Raw genomic sequence first — 17,311 nt, forward strand, 5'->3', positions numbered from 1 at the left:
TTCCATTTTCTTCCAGCGCCTATCAATTTCCCTCTAACCACATAATGATAAGCTTGTTACATTCGGTGGTTGCCATGGTTGTTGATTGATGGTGACAGAGGGAGCTTTGGCGGAGAGAGCGAACGAATGACAGCGAGACGCAGGGACAAAGAAAGAATGATTGAGATGGCAGGGAAAAAAAGCAGAAAAAATATGAAAATTAAAGAGAGATGAGTGTAATATAAGTATAATAGCAGGATTATATGAAAGGATGAGAACAAAGAAAAAGTTGCACAGGGAGGTCAGGGCCTGATTCTTTTCTAAAGAAATAACTTAAGTCAAGAAAATGCATTATTCATACTTTGACTGTGAAGAAATCATGTTTCATGTAACTCAAATAATTCTGTAAGTTTAAAAATCACACGAGGTGTGGCCATAAATGCATAAATAAATTTACAAAACATCTAAAATGTATTTAAAATTTAAAAACAGTGAGTCTTAGCATGAAACACGCATAAAAATAGGATTTTAGTGATACATTTACAGACTGGTCTCAGTCTGTGGCTTAATCTGCTGCATTCAGTCCCTTATGTTACAATAAAAATATATCTTAGCATTTGCATTCTTTGTAATTAGTGGTTAATATACACTATTTTTCATACCCCCAGAAAAAAGTCAGGACTCTCTGTTAACTGTCTGTTTAAAATCAGATTAACATTAAATTAACATCAAGTTTAATTTAACATTATAATACGTGTTATTATCTTACAATTATTTTGCTACTTCTATGTAAAATTGATGGTCATAATGAGAAACCAACAGAGATGAGAGAGTGATCACCTGACCCTGCGTGATAGCAGTGCAGCTCTTTGAAACATTTTGACTTCAGGGATCAAAAAGGGGATTGACCCCTCATTTATCCTTTCTGCATCTCAGTTTACAGCTTTATGGACTCTATAGGAAAGTATTAGTGCCAAACAAGAAAAGATGTGCTGCAGAGTAATGAAGAACCTTGTATTACATTTTTCTCTATAAAATACATTATGCTTGCAGTCTAAACCAGTATTATTTTCATTTGCATGCAACCTTAAGGCCTTTGGGAACACTTATGTGATGCTTTCACTGAAAAGGACTTGAATATAAGAATCAGTCCCAGTATTTCTAGTTTTTCATGTTTGTATACTGAATTTTGGGGTGTACAAAATCTACGGTAGTCCTACAGCAGTTTGCTGGATAGTTGCAGAGCTCACATTTGTATTCTCATAACGAGATCAGTGGTTGTCGCCTGGCAGTTTGGCCAAATATTAATTTTGATAATGTGACATAAGTCAGGGAATTATATTTAGTCAAAATGCTACTATACTTCCATCTGCATCATTAATGCAAAATGAAGGGGTGAATCTACATAATAATATTCACCCCTTTGCCATTCTTAACTTCCCCTTCAGTCACCTTATCGTGGTACCTTGACTGCTCTCAACGGATTGTTTTTGCCACATTAGGCAGCTGTAGCCTCGTAATTAATGACTCTCCACTGGAAAGCAAATTAGATTCTAGTATTTCCTTGAAAATGCTAGTTTGGTCAGTATACCCATGATGAAAGGTTTTCTTCTTATGTTTATGTTCATTTTGTATAACCTGTGCAGCACTTTGGTGAACTAAAGTTGTTTAAAATGTGCTATAAAAATAAGCCTTGACGCGACTTGATGTGTTAACAGGCCCAGTCACGTCGTCCACTTCTGAACAGCAGCAAACCGAAATCAGCAAAGGGAGCTCACTGGCTGCCACTCCCTCTTCACAATCTTCATCCACGGACTGCTCGTTGCTAGCCTCTCCTCACCTGTCCCCCCAAGTCTCCTCTGGCTCTCAGTCTTCTGACCTACCCTCAAACAGTCCACACGTGGAAGGGTGCAGCCCAGCCACCAGTTCAGCACCACAGTCTGAGCCTCAGGGAAGCTCCACAGGAGGCGAGGAGGAAGCAGTGAAGGTGGAAGAGGTTAAAGAGTCCAAGAGCAACAAAAAACATCTCCACTGCCCTACATGCAAAGTGACGGTCAATTCCAGCTCCCAGCTGGAGGCTCATTGTAGCGGTAGGTAGTTTATCAATTTGTTTTTTGCCCTTTCAATCCTTTTATTCTTTATTAATATTATTATTTAACATCTGTTCTTCCGGTCTGATTGGACTGATTGAATCAGGCTCTAAGCACAAGCAGATGCTGGATGGTCAGAACACCAGCCAGCCACAACGTAGGGTCAAGATGACATCATCATCCAGACCAGCCTGTCGAATTAAGCAGCGAATGGGCAGCAAAGCCAGACCAGCAAGACCAGTTGGTATAAACAATCAGCCTTTTCACTGTGAACTGTGCCAAGTGTCTGTCAACTCAGAGTCACAGCTGAAACAGGTACGAATACTTATCCTACTATTTTACTTTGCTAATTTTACTGCTGCATAAAGCACCTGTCAATGTACAAAAGCTAAAAATGCAGGATGACTACTCTTTCTAGTCTACAAGGTAAATCTTTGGGAGTTTGTGTGAGCTGTCTTGACAAAATGACTTTATTCCTTCCTTTCTGTCCTTTTTTTAGCACATGAACAGCAGGAGACACAAAGAGCGTTTGGCTGGGAAGCCTGTCAAGGCGAAGTTCACCCCCTATAATAAACTACAGCCCAGTGCTGTCTTAGCGGTGAGAATTTGTCTCTCACACAGACACACACACACACATTTGTCCACTTTTATTTTTGTCTAAATCACAGATGGCCATTCAAGATCACTTACAGCACAAACAAAACATACACAAACTTGTCAGATGCAAATTAAGTTGCAACAATGCTGACATGTGCATTTAACTCTGAGCATCACTGTGTGTAAGTACAGCCTTACAGATGCTTGTTCAGGCTGAACACTTTTTCTTGTCTTTGATTTCAGACTAAACTGGCCCTACAGAAGCAGCTATCCAAGGCCCTGCCACCAGGCTTCCTGACCAGCCCCCTTAATCCAGCTGCCCTGTGCACCATGGCATCTGGACCGTTGGCACTACGGCTGCCGCCGGGCCCTACAGCCATAATCCAGGGTCCGCTGATCAGCCCCACGCTCTTCAGGCCTGCCCCAGGACCGCTGAGGGCCACACATGCTCCTATTATCTTCTCTCCTTACTAGCAGGGAGCATGATGCTGAAGGACCAACAGCAGAGCTGACCTAACCTAGCCAAAGCTGAACTGGCAGAAGAGATTAAACTGGTCTTCTGAGAACAAATCACAGCCCCCTCTGAGTGACAAGGACACTACACAGATAAAGTGGGGACAACATATTATGTCAAGTTTGGCAAGTCATAAGAGCAAAAGGCACAATCCCCTGGTGTGGATTGAGATTTTGGCGCTGACTGACCAGCGTCTCATACTTAAAAATGGAAGGACCATAGCTCAGCTGTCTCCTGTCAGCAAACTGTTGAGTGCATGTTCCCCGGGGTCTGGACCCCTCTGGAAGCCATAAGAATAAGCATCCTCTAGTTTTATTTATAAAATAATAAGAAACTACTAACTACACTAGGGTGTTTAAGTGTTACACAGTGTTTGTTGCCAAAAAAATTCTTTCATTTTGGGAAGTTGTACTCTGGGAGAACAAGAAAAACACTTTATCTTTGCTTAAGTTTTCATAACTAAATTTGAAACTCCCAGGAAAACTGGTGATTTCCATATGCCAACATATTACAAAAAAAGTGCAGATCTGTAACTTTGTCAGGCTGAGACAACGACAATGACGACAACAAATCCCGACAAATGTTACATTTTTACAGCCATCAACAAATACAAAATGCCTTTTATTTTATAATTTATTTGATACTGAAGGTTGTAAGAGTGCTGTGCTTGAAAGCATTTTACACTGCACTACTATACCATCCATATCTTACCATTATACATCAGAGCAAAGGATCAAGGGAATATAGAAGAATAAATCTTCATAACACTGACAAATACCAATGGTTTAAAAGTTCTAAACCAGTTAACCACCATCCTCTGAATATACAGATAAGTGTTACAAGTGTTTGACACGTCCGTCTTTACTGTGCGACCCTCAATCATAGGTTAGCTCCCTAAATTGGAACTCGGTAATCAAAAACTCTGTATGTTTTTTTAGGAGAATTTTAGATGGATTCATAGGCATTAAAGTCCCCAGAATTACGGTAGCAGGTATAAGCACTATTTAAACATAAATGGTTTAAAACACACTATAATGTAGTTGTATTTAGATATAAGAGTGTTTTGTTTTAACAATAGTGCAGTGTATTTGTAATAATCAAAAATCAAAATTAGAAATCTTAATAAATACAATCCATTGAACAACACACTCCTTATATCTAGCAACTTATCTGTTTTTTTATGCTGCCTTAAAAAAAGCTAAAGAAGGGGACTTCAAGTATTCCCAGTGAATTAAAAAACTGTAACAGCTTGATGCTGTTTGTGCAATATGAACAGATGGATGGATGTGTGTTATTCATCATATCAAAAGGCTTTATCCACAAGTTTTTAAAGTGTCTTTAACATTATATTATAATTATTATTTGTAGAGTGTATTTAAAAAAGAAAAACGGTGTCCTCTCATTATAGAAATCTCTATCCTACATGGCTGTGCTGAATCACCCTAAGCAATATGTATTTTTAAGTGTCACCCAGTACAATTAATGACTAGTGTAACTGTGCATCAATTGCAATAATGTAAATTATGATGTGGTAAAAAAAAAAATGTTGATACTGTATTCTATATGAACTTATAAACAGCCCTGGTTTTTACATCATTGTGTTTGTGTTTTCTTTACAGGCAAACAAGTGTCTTTTTCTTCTTATAATTTAATATTGGATGCATGTTATAAAATAACACAGTTGATTGATACAAAACGGGGTTCGGAATTATTGTATTTATAATCAAACAAGATGAATCCATCATATGACATGAGTCTACAGGTTATAGAAGAAATTACACGTGGTGAATTATTGACGACTGAGGATTTGAAATATTTTTACCAGATTAAGTCGGAGTTGAGTTGTCCTTGTGCCTGTATTTTAATAGCTTAGTGCCCTCTAGTGGTTGGCAAAAAAGTGTAAAATAGTGTAACCTAAGAGTGCACAGATGTTGGTACCTTTTTTTGAAAGTACAGAGATTGGTTTAAAAATGATTATAAAGAACTCTGGATATCGGGATTTTTATAATATGGCTTATAATATTTAGAAAAGACATGTGATTACTGTTGCAGTACTTAGTCATTCTTGTTACCCAGACCTTATAGTCTGGAGTAAATGCTATTGTTTGCATATTGAGCACTTTCATAAGCAGATGTATTAGATAGCAAAATCCATATCCATATCCACATGTACAGTTGTTGGTTATTTTATCTGGAAAATCCTGGAAAGCATTCTGAGTAGGAGCAGGAGGAGTGGCGTGCTCCCAGGTGAACACAAAGAAATAAATGAATAAATAAAGTAAAATACAAGTGAAGGTATATAGATGATTTGAAGGTTTAAAGCTAACAGCATCATATTACTGGTTAATTCCTTTTTTTAACTTTTAGTAACATAAAAAGACGATTTTACTTTTAGTATTGCCAGAAAATAACTTAAATTTAGACACACTGATATGTATGAATGTTTTTTCCGCACTTCCTAGCAATATTAACGAGCCCACTCCTGGAAAGTGTGTAGTGATGTGTATATACTGTAAACACAAATAAGAGAAATAACACTGATAACAGCAGGGAAGCAAATAATGAAGTTATGAAACCTAGAATAGGACGTGCCTATATACATCCTTCAAAATAAAAGTCCAAACCACCAATCGCACCGAATTCTCATAAATCTATAACATTTTGTTCATGAAATAAATGGACAGCATTGTACTACTACTACAGACACATATCCCGCTATAGGAACTAATAAAACTTGCGCGTTGTACATTTTACTGTTTTCTTTTCTTTTTATGGTGACCTATTTTTTTTCTTGACACAAATAGCCGTTTCCGGAAATTACGTCATTCACAGCAGTATTTTCCAGAAAAAATGGCAGCTGTTGACATCGACGTGCCGGTAGAAACAGAGCCGCAAATCTGCAACCAGGAGGACCTTGAACGGTAAAAGTATACCTACTCGTCGGGTTTCACTGTGATGCGTGTGTGGAGTGAAAATAACCGGAGTGATATTAGCCGTTTAGCTGACAGAGCTCGGAAACATCAGTGCGGTCACCCCGGAGCCAAGCTAACCGTGTTAGCTTAACTCGACAGCGTTCTTAAATTTTGCTTTTTAGAAATCTCGGGGATTTGCTTTGTTATTGTTTGGGGAATTTACATTAAAAAATAAAATTATGAACTCAAATTAGCCAGCCGGGCAGCTCGCCATATTGTTCGTTAAGAGAACAAACAAAACCAGTTGAACTGGCGTGCTTTGCCATGGTCAATATGAGGTATCCGATAATTCACGTGTGCTTAACCCCTTTGGGCGTCATTGAGCTGTATGTCAACATGTGTTTAAGTCTCATCCTTAAGAAAGCATCTTATTTATTGCACACTAGCAGTTCCAGCTTTCATGTTCGAGAAACTTCCATAAGAGACTGTAAGGTATGATCAGCAAAAGCCTTCATAACCTAAATATGAAGTGATTACTTGTTTTCAATACTTTCCCGAGAGGTTTCATGCCATTTTACTGTATTCAAACAGTAACGAGACTATGCCGAAGGTTCTGCACCTAAAGGGAATCGAGCATGAGCGCCTCGCACCTTCAGCTCACCCGGGTGAATCGCATCGGAAACGAGTCATCAACGCGCGCTTTGCACGCAAACATTTTTTTTATTGGTCTCCTTTCTTGCATGCGGCCTTTGTTACACTTCATCTTAAATACACCGTAACGCACCTGCGTGGGATAATAAAAGGACTGTTAGGTGTTATACCTTGTCAGGCTTACATAACGATGGACTTGAAAGATTAAAATGTAGGATTGAGTGAGACCTGGATTAATCGTACCGTAAATGTAAAATGTGACTTCACTTATTTTCAGGATTGTAATAGAAATATTTTTGACCTATTTTTAAGTTGGGTTTCTTTAAATAAAACATGTAACGCATTATTGTTATTAAATGGTCGCAACAGGAAGCTCCGTGGACTTTATATCGAACATAGTAATGCCACCTGATTGATTAATGATTTGCAGGCTTATTAATGAGCAGAGTCACTCCCCAAAGCCTAATTTTGCTTTAGTAGAATTATCCTAATGTTAAAGTTTGATAGGAAGCAAACTGATTGGGCAAGTAATCCTTGGGAAATCATTTATGACTCTTGTGGCTAAAAAAGTTAAACAAAAAAAATAACTAAAAAAATGTTGTGCATCGTGTCTTTTTCAGAAATCTATAATTAATTATTTGGAATTTCAAAATCAGGGATCAAAGTAACCAAAATATTTTGGAGCGGTGAAAAAGAGAGTGCTGGAGGGGTGGAGCAGTGGCAACAAAATAGCAAGACTGGCAGTAAGGCAAGGTTTGGAAGATGGTAGTGAGACTGTGATGATGTGTGGTTTGGAGGCGGTGGCACTAACAAAAAGAAAGGACGCAGACTTAAAGATGGCAAGATTTTCACTGAGAATGATGCGAATGTACAGGAATCGAAATGAGTACATCACAGGGACAGTTTAGGTTGAGCGATTTGGAGTTGGACACCAGATTTATTCACTTAATTTAAAATTTTGAGTTGATTCCATTTTCACTCTTAAACTGCAAAAATCCATAACTCATTTGAAATGGATCAAATTATTCCATTGTTGTTGTATGCCTCCAAGCTTTTTTTCTCACAATTGCAAAACTGTGACATCAAACTCACAGAGAGAATTCAAGCTTTTTCTACACTGTGTAGACTCAGACATAATACAACTTTTATGTTTTCTTTGTATACAGACCATTGTCCAGGAATAAATCAGGAAATCCATTTAAAACGTAGGTTCTATAAACATCTATATGGTTTTATTAGTATCCATCCCTATGTTGGACTGTTGTTCACAGTTAAGGCATGCAGGTTTTCACAAAAAGACAGAAACACCACAGGTAGAACTTAAACATAAATCTGGTTTGGTGGGATCCTGGCATTAACACATCACATGCCTCTATAGAATTTTTTATATTTCATGAAGACATTTAATGGCTTTGCATTACTTTTTAAAAATATAATGATTTCCTTTTTCTAAATGAAGAATAGAATACAGATAATTGATTTTATTTTGAATTTACACCAAATAAGAATTCTCATTTGTGTTTGTTCACTTTAAGTGAAACAACAAACTGCAGAGTCTATCACTTAAAAAAAGACTAAACCCTAACCCCTAACTTAAAAATAATATAATAACTATAGCAGGCTGTTTGAAAGTAATTATTAGTTCCTGATTTCTCATCAAACCTAGTTCATTCAGCTATGTGTGATTTGTGGTTGATCCACTGGTGAGTCACCTAGACTTGTTTCATCTCAGTTAAAGTGGTTTAATGTTTGCTTGAGTTTGTTGCTTGTTGGGTTTTTTTGTGTCTGCGTTTCTTAGGCGTGGCTAACAAATGTCGCAACAGCACCCACATTTACTGTATCATAAAAGTACTTTTATTGTACCTGGGTGCATTTTGAGCTACATAAAAACTGCTACATGAAATCATACATGGGAATCAGTGATGAGTTCTCCTTTAACACTTGGCACTTATGAAAAGACTGCAGCAGGTGAATTTCATGGCTATGTTTAGTACTTGAGCTATCAGTAGTCAGGACTGTATGTACCCAGCTCTGCTGTCCTAGTTCTAGGTGAAGCACAGTCGAGTCCTTGTGGACACTTCGCAGGCTGGAAATTCCCTGAAAAGTGAGAACTGGTACTAGAAGAAGTATCACTGTTTTACAGTCAAGGTCATTCATTCAGTTACAGTCAGGAATTTCAGCCATCAGTGGAAACTACAACATAAAAAGGTTTATAAGGGGGTTCGGGGGGGACAGTAGTTTAAATGTTTCCTGTATGCCACCTTCAGGGGGAAATTAAGTGGTTTATTGAGTAGTTTTAATTAATTTTGTCTTTTTCTCCACTCTCTAGTCTGGCTGAAAGTTTCAAAGAACAAGGCAATGCATACTACAGCAAGAAGGATTACTCTCAGGCTTTCAACTATTACACCAAGGCCATTGGTGAGTATACTCTGTAGCTTGATTTTAAGTTGTCACATTGTTGATTCTAAACACCCAACGACGCCCACTCGACATTTCTTCATACTTTGCTGTTGAGAAATGCTGCCAGTGAACAGTCCCAATAAAGGCCTGCGGTACAGTCATGCACTGATTGTTGGCACATGATTTTAGTTTGGCAGTGGCTGATTCAGCTGCACACCAGCCTGTAATCATCTAAGTTGGGACAAAAGAAAAACAAAAAATAGGGAAGTCAGAGTTTACCTTCTTATTTTTATTTTCTGATGATGCTGAAACACTACAGTTGTCAGTGTTGGCAAGCCCAGATGTTGGTCTCTGATATGCAGCTGTATCATTTTATTTTTGTCACATAAATGATTTTTTTTTTTTTTTTTTTTTTTAAATCTGAAGATGCATGCCCTAAAAATGCCAGTTATTACGGGAACAGGGCGGCCACCCTCATGATGCTCTGCCGCTTTCGGGAGGCTCTGGAAGATTCCCAGCAGGCTGTGCGTCTGGATGACTGTTTCATGAAGGTGAGTTTGAACTGCTTCTCACATATAGAACATCACATGTATTGTCTGCTTTGCACATGATACAGTGCACGGTAATGATGTTCTGAGAAATGTCTGTTCCATCTCGTAGGGGCATCTACGTGAGGGCAAGTGCCACCTGTCTTTGGGAAATGCAATGGCGGCCAATCGCTGCTTTCAGAAGGTTTTGGAACTGGAGCCGAGCAATAGAGAGGCTCAGCAGGAGGTGGGAAGCTTTTATCATTTTATTTAATTACTATATAAAAACAAGCATTGACTAGGATCACATGCTGAGCTAAATATTTGAGTGAATCCATCTGTTAGTAATTATTGTTGTTTTTATTAATTTTAGAAAAAGAACGCAGCAGCACTGTTGGAATATCAGCGGATGGCAGATTTTGGCTTTGAAAAGCGGGATTTCAGAAAGGTAATTTATGCACTTCCTCTTGTTTTTTAGCATTCTTGTAAAGTATAAATTGGGTTTTGTTTGCCACTGTATGAGTGTGTGGTTGTCAACAATGCATAAATATACTGGAAAAGGATTTTGTCATATGTCTGTTTGATTAGATTAAATTTTAGTGTTTACATGTTGGACTTTGCTATTACTCATATTTTAATCAAAAGTACAATTTTGACATTAAATGATTATGAAAACAAGAAAATGGGCTTTCATCGCAAAGCCTTTGTTTGTTTGTTTCTGTGTGTGTGTGCGCGCTTGTGTAAATGCTTTCCTTTTCAGCAGTAAGCTTTCAGCTCTCCCTAAATGCTCAAACTCACTCGCTGTTGAGTACAATATGGCTAACAGAGAGCCTTCAGGCAACAAAATCTTTGTAGAAGAAACACAATTGTCACAGTTTCTGAGGTGAACCTGTGGAAGTATTAACAGTTGCCTCTGTCTCTAGATTACTCAGTGTCACATGCGGACCGATATCGGTGGAATGCGACAATTGGCTGGCGGCTCCGGCTAGCTACCTTGCTGGTCACTGAGGCATGCAAGTCTGCTGCCGCCTGGCCCCTCTCTACGTTCCCATCTCCACTGCAGAAATCCCGCGGTGGTGGCAAGCCGGCAGGGACCGGCAGTTGCGCTTGCGAGATGTGCTATAGTGCCCAATCTCAGAGTCAGAGCCTAACTCCGACCGGATGAACCTGCGTCCTCCACCACCTCCACATCGCTTTGTTTTTATTCATGTATTTGATTTTTTTTTTTCATCTAAATTTTAAAGTTAGAGAAAATCCCTCAGTCTTAAAGTTGAATAACTTGTGTCTTCAGGTAATTAAATCAGATATGGAACAAAAGAAATTGCGGGGTTTTTTTGTTTTTTGTTTTTTTAAATTTGCTATAATCGGGCAGCCTTATTACAAAGACAACAGTCACTGCGTGCTGTGATGGATGGTGACCTATCCAATGGATGCATGGATTGTTAGTTAGTTCACAAAGCTCCAAATATTTCATTTTTTTCCAGTTTCTGAATGTAATATGAGGGTATAACTGTGTAGTATTTGGTTGTGGCCCTGATTCAGGTGGTGTTCTGCATGGACCGGGCCTTAGCTTTGGCTTCTGCCTGCCACCGCTTCAAAATCCTCAAAGCAGAATGTCTCGCTCTGCTTGGACGCTATCCAGAAGCTCAGTCTGTAGCAAGGTAAGAGCAGCTGATGGACAGTCATAATTTTTTATTCCACTTCTTTATGCCATTCTTTAAAGCCAGCCTTTTCTTTACAGTGACATCCTGCGAATGGATTCCACAAATGCAGACGCGCTGTATGTTCGAGGCCTGTGTCTTTATTATGAGGACTGCATCGATAAAGCGGTGCAGTTCTTTGTCCAGGCTCTGAGAATGGCACCTGACCATGAAAAAGCCCGACTGGCCTGCAGGGTAAGATCAAGCTACAGGTGGCATTATTAATAATGTTTGCAAGTTCTTTTTGTATTGAAGTTCCACAGTTGCAAACTAAGAATACAAGACAAAGTTAGAGAGGCAAGCTGAGAGGGTCTGGACTTGTGCAGAGGAGGTATATCGGATAAAGGATGTTGCCAGGCAGGAGGAAAAAGGGAAGACCTCAGTGGAGGCTCGTGATTGTAGTTAAGGGGGACAACCAGATGGTTGATGTGACGGAGTAGGATGCTAGTCATAGGGTGAGATGGAGGCAGATGATCAAAAGAAGATGAATGATTAAATTCAAGGAGCTTTGCTTTAAGGTAAAACACCTTGTGACCTTTTTCAAGGTCCTTCTAAATGGGTCCCCGTATTTCTTTGTGTATGTGTACAAGCACATATGTTGTTGACACAACAGATACTTCAGGTGATTATTTTGCAGTGATTTGTGAAAAGATAAGCAACCTTGGCACGGCAGAAGACCAAGGGTACACAGTAAAGTATCAGCTTTTAAAGGATGAAAAATGATCTGAGATGTTTTTAGACTTCAAGTTTGCACACAATATGTTTTGGAAAAAACATTGAAAGTACAAATAGATTAGCATTCTTAAAAATCCTTTAAAATAAAAGGACTGAAAAGTATCGGTGCCTTGTTTGCTCACCAGAATGCCAAAGCATTAAAAGCTAAGAAGGAGGAAGGAAACCAGGCATTTAAGAACAACAACTATGAAGCTGCCTATCAGCTCTACACCGAGGCACTCGCGATAGACCCCAACAACATTAAGACCAACGCTAAACTCTACTGCAACAGAGCCACAGCAGGAGCAAAGGTAAAAGTTTGTTTCATTATACCACAGTTTCCTCTCATTGTTAGCTATAATTTGCTTAATATTAGTAATCGTAGTATTCTGGGTCTTCTGGTTCTTTGTATCCTGTCAGCTCACTGTCATTATCTCTTCGTCAACAGCTGAAGAAAGTTGATCAAGCCATTGAAGACTGTACCAATGCAATCAAACTAGATGACACTTACATCAAGGCGTATTTAAGAAGAGCTCAGTGGTATGTTACAGGCATTCTGAGTCAGTTCTCCATGCTTTGTGTGTTTCGCTGTTCAGCATTGTGAAGTTTGTGTCTGACCTTGCGTTACCTGTAGTTACATGGACACAGAGCAATATGAAGAGGCCGTACGGGACTATGAAAAGGTTTATCAGACAGAGAAAACCTCAGGTGAGCTGCTTTTCTTGTTTTCGTAAGCTCTGATTAATTGAATTTAATGTTCAGTTTTTCTCACATGGCTTGCATTTCTCTTTCCCTCCAGATCACAAGCAAATGCTGAAGAAGGCACAGATGGAGCTGAAGAAGAGCAAAAGGAAAGATTACTACAAGGTGCTCGGGGTCGGGAAGAATGCCACTGAGGACGAGATCAAGAAAGCGTACCGCAAACGAGCCCTCATGCATCACCCAGGTAGCTGTCCTAGTCTTTCCACACAGTTCACACTAGTACAGCTCACAGTAATCAGGGCTCTGCCTAGAGTATTGGTCAGATTTAAGTGCAGTGTGCACTTAAATCTGACACAGTAGGTCAAGGCCAACCAATGACAAGACAACGCATCACTTTTTCTCTGTACTTTACACATTACAATGACCATGAATTGTGTTGGGATCATGAGCCAGCTGAGCTACAACATCACTTTAACAGTTGAGTCTCACTTATCTCGAGGATTTATTGTAGACAATTATTGAAATTGTCTTGCAGACCGTCACAGTTCAGCAACACCAGAGGTGCAAAAGGAGGAGGAAAAGAAATTCAAAGAAGTGGGTGAGGCCTTCACTGTCCTCTCCGACCCGAAGAAGAAGGTCCGCTATGACAACGGGCACGACCTGGAGGATGACGGCTGTTTTGATGGCGGAGGTACATTTATATTCCCTCTGTGCTCCTATCAGCTTTTCACATTTCTCTCAAAGAGTTCGCCACTGAGTTGGGAAACGGGTGCTTCTAAAGAAAAGAGTAACCCAGAAGACATTTTGACCTGTCATAGTGGGAAATAGCAATGGCTTTGTCATTTATTATAGGGCATTTGTTTGTACTTGGGTAATTAATAAGACCAATAGACCTTTTAGACCTAGTAGGAAACCCAGGAGATCATGATTGTCTGAACAACAGTCGTGTGTACATTAGAAAAAGGGCAAAAACCTTTTTAAGGGTTTTGGCTTTTCTATAGACTTCATATATGATTATTACCCAGTTTTACATGAGAAAGTTCCAAGATTTTTGGGGGGTCTCATTTAAATTAAACACTGAGACATGTCAACACAGAAAAAAGTACAAAGTGCAATTTAATTTCCATAATTTAGTTTCTAGAAACTCCTGTCCATTACCCCATTCGTGTCCCTGACTTGCTGTCAAACTGTCAAGACCTAATGGGACACTTTAACAGAACATGGACAAATTTTCATACATTACTAACCATTTTCTGCAATGTCAGCTAAAATGTCTGCTGTGTAAAAAGGCCTTTTATAATGTGGCATCCCATGACAGTCCCTACAAAATTAAGTGTCAGTCTGCCTTTAGGAAATGGGACTGAGTGATATGGCTAAAAAAACAAAAACTTTGTATCTCAAAACTAATATCTGTGTGCCTAAGAGAAACTACGATATAGGCTACAAAATAAAATTGTTAAGTTTATTGTTAAAGTTTTACTCCTAATTTTTTATCATAAAAACCTTGTTTCTCTACTAAAATAAACAAAATACTTAAATAATTTAAAAAATGGTGTAAAATGTGTGAGAAGATGTGTGGAGACGGTGGAGTGCTGGCGGAGGCGTCCCTTTGGCTTTGTTGGCCGTTGTTATTGGAAGTGAATGACATACTCTCCATCGCCAGTTTATAAGAAGCCGCAGCTGTCAGCAGTGATTAAGTCACTGAAATCAGCTGCAAAGCAGCAGTAAAGCTGATTGGTCCGACTCACGCAAAAATTTTCAACCTTTTCTCCTCCAGAACAGGAAATAAGATACATTTATAGCCAAAATGCAGACAAATGCAACATGTACGTGCTAATCCACATAGAAATTATGAATCAAATTTTACAAACACAGTTATTATATATATCTTCTACTTCTAATAGGTTCCGCTGTTTCTAAGTCTCATCTTAGAACATCACTTTATGTGATTAGTGGCAGCATGTTTTGGTCTTTTCAGTGTCACCCTGTGGTTTTAATTGTAATTGATCATGCTTTAGAGGTAAAATCTTCTGAAGTCACCTGTCTGCCTGCAGGAAATAAAATTTGCGATGCATGTTGGTGTCTATATACTGCTGTGGAGACAAAGTCCAGTAAAAACGATGTGCAAAATCTGCCTTTAGAAAAAACACATTTTTAAAGCTACTAATTTGATTCAAAAGTTGTTTTCAATATATGGACATAAAACAAAACTAACATAGGAGGCAATATAGGAGGCAACAATGTTGGAGGCAACAATGTTGCATTGCGTTTTGTCCAGAAAAGTTGGCTGTAAAGTTTCAGAAGATTTCCATACTGTGACGTACACCAGTTAGAGCTCACCCGATTTATCAGCAGGCTGAAATTACCGGCTGATACTGGCTAATTGCTGATCAGCTGGTATCACATGTATAACAGCTGAGATGGAAGAAACCCTTTGACCAGGTTACGAGTGTTGATGTTGCACAGTTTGTTCACCAGAGGGCGCTTTGCAACTTCACAAGAGCAACAACCAGCTGATCAAAGTAGAACTAAACAAGTAGATGTTTGGGAATTTATTTTTATTTTTTTTGCATTGTGTGTCTGAAAAGGAAAAATATTGGCTGATATATCTGATTTTTAAATCGACAAATATCTGTACTGTTCTAATACTGGTTTGCCAGTATGAAGCCGTACATTTAAGTCCAGTTATCTGTTACAGATGGGACCTGTACTTAAAAAACACAAATAAAACAAACGCTTGTAGTTCCTGTTTCTCTTTAAATTATATGTGCAATATATCACATAAATTGTTCTCCTTCCTGTATTTCCATTCTTTTCCCATCTTTGGCTTCCTTTTATCCTCCGTGTTAACCTTGCTCTACTTCCTGTTTCTACAGATTTTGATGCAAACAACATCTTCAGGGCTTTCTTTGGCGGCCACAGTGGAGGATTCACTTTCGATTCCAGCCCAGGTACGTTTCCTCTTCACTCCATGGTTTTTATATATACATAATATAGGTTTATTGAACACTAACTGAATATTTGTTTTGTGATTTATTACAGACTCTGGACCTGGAAATTTCTTTTTCCAGTTTGGCTAAAGCAGTGGAGCATACACTGGACAAAGTCAAGTCGGACCCACAGTCACCTCATGATGCTCATACTTCTGAGTGTCTTGCTAAAATCTCATTTAAAAAAAAATCTTCTTTTTAAATACCGCATACATTCCTAAATTAACTCCCTTGCATTGATGCTCAGCCTTTGAGAAGGATTCAAACATTGATGAAGTCTTTAAAAAGTCTTTTAGATGCAGCTTGCATCAGCTGGGCAGAGCTTGTCTCTATTGCCAAAATTGATATTTATGTTCTATGAAATTTCATGTTGTTAAACTGCCTCAGTCTCTATGAAGGGGATCAACAGTGAGGACATACTGGCCATCATGTCTTGATTATTTTGAGAAGCTGTAACGATGCATACATGTTTAAAGTTCTCCTTGGACTGCACATCTCTAGTGGAAGAGCTGATGTTCTGTGGAAGTTCAGTGACAAATCTGACCTCAGGACAACACCGTTCTCTTATGAGTGTGCGTCCAGATTTTACCGGCTCTCTTGCCAAATACAGAATCCAGTTGCAGGGTTTTTATTTCCTCTCCATTCTTCATTGTATATTTGACTCGAATGTAAAACATGTGTCCACACATTGTCCTTCAGTCTTCCCTGAGTCTATTTATATTTATTGTACTGTATATCCTAAAGTGTATGCAGCAAAATCCCAGTGATGTTTGTCTTCCTTTGTTTGTAAATGTTTTCGACCCCATCCTTTTCACTCATTTTTCACCTGTCTGAAATGGACCCACATAGGAATACATCCACACTTTGTTTTTGTTTTTGTTTTTGTTTTTGTTTTCAAAGCAACTTCACAAACGTCATCCACATGTTACACTGCCCCATTCAAATTCAAGTGGTGCCTTACCAGAATCAGTGAAGCGTCCTAAAGAAATCCACATTCTAGTTTTAAAAAAGGCAGAGGTTACACTTGTATAGCAATTTTTTGGTTTTATGATAATCTGGAGGAAAATCTTTTCATCTTGGACCCATGTCATCAGTCACACCTTGCTGTCATTCATCCATTCATCAGTACAACCCTTCCCCTACTTGTTCCACCTGTTTAAAGGGGCACTGATAGCTTCCACTGTTAACTGTTCTGTCACTGATGTGTACATTACGTTTAAAAACTTGCTACGGTATTAACAAGACCTTCTTTTTTTTTCTTCCTTTTTTGGACTTTTTTTTTTTTTTTTTTTTTAAACTGATAAAATAAAGGCTTGTCTTTTACTGTAATGAGTTGTCTTTGACTTTGTTCCTGATGATTACTTTTAAAAGACAGGATATCTGGGTGCATGCAGGACTTTACTTAAACCTGCTGGACAAGTTAATCTCTTTGATCACTTACAGATTCATATCACACTGCATATGAATAATGTTTCACTGGGAAAATGACTTTGTTTACAACTCTGGTTTTACTGAGTGCTGAAGTGAAGCTCTGA

The 17,311-nt window shown here is 38.6% G+C and overlaps 2 protein-coding genes across 5 annotated transcripts in view; both read left to right on the forward strand.

The window, feature by feature from the left end:
• The window catches only part of LOC100706998 (zinc finger protein 385B), a 74,714-nt gene extending 69,938 nt beyond the window's left edge, over positions 1 to 4,776 (forward strand). For all 4 annotated transcript variants that reach the window (XM_005471300.3, XM_005471301.3, XM_005471302.4 and 1 more), the window contains 4 exons: positions 1,698 to 2,069; positions 2,176 to 2,384; positions 2,569 to 2,667; positions 2,910 to 4,776. In XM_005471300.3, the coding sequence (XP_005471357.1) occupies positions 1,698 to 2,069; positions 2,176 to 2,384; positions 2,569 to 2,667; positions 2,910 to 3,140 (911 nt within the window). In that variant the 3' untranslated portion in view covers positions 3,141 to 4,776. The remainder of the gene's footprint in view (positions 1 to 1,697; positions 2,070 to 2,175; positions 2,385 to 2,568; positions 2,668 to 2,909) is intronic.
• A 1,171-nt stretch (positions 4,777 to 5,947) lies between these two features.
• On the forward strand, positions 5,948 to 16,873 carry LOC100706534 (dnaJ homolog subfamily C member 7). Its single transcript, XM_003441839.5, has 14 exons — positions 5,948 to 6,101; positions 9,073 to 9,161; positions 9,570 to 9,694; positions 9,804 to 9,917; positions 10,044 to 10,118; positions 11,213 to 11,331; positions 11,412 to 11,565; positions 12,231 to 12,395; positions 12,533 to 12,624; positions 12,719 to 12,792; positions 12,884 to 13,030; positions 13,322 to 13,477; positions 15,663 to 15,737; positions 15,829 to 16,873. The coding sequence occupies exons 1-14, from the start codon at positions 6,031 to 6,033 to the stop codon at positions 15,864 to 15,866; spliced, it is 1,494 nt and encodes a 497-aa protein (XP_003441887.1). The 5' UTR covers positions 5,948 to 6,030; the 3' UTR covers positions 15,867 to 16,873.
• Positions 16,874 to 17,311: the final 438 nt, after the last annotated feature.

The sequence above is a fragment of the Oreochromis niloticus genome, linkage group LG8, assembly GCF_001858045.2.
Source record: "Oreochromis niloticus isolate F11D_XX linkage group LG8, O_niloticus_UMD_NMBU, whole genome shotgun sequence".
NCBI lineage: Eukaryota > Metazoa > Chordata > Actinopteri > Cichliformes > Cichlidae > Oreochromis > Oreochromis niloticus.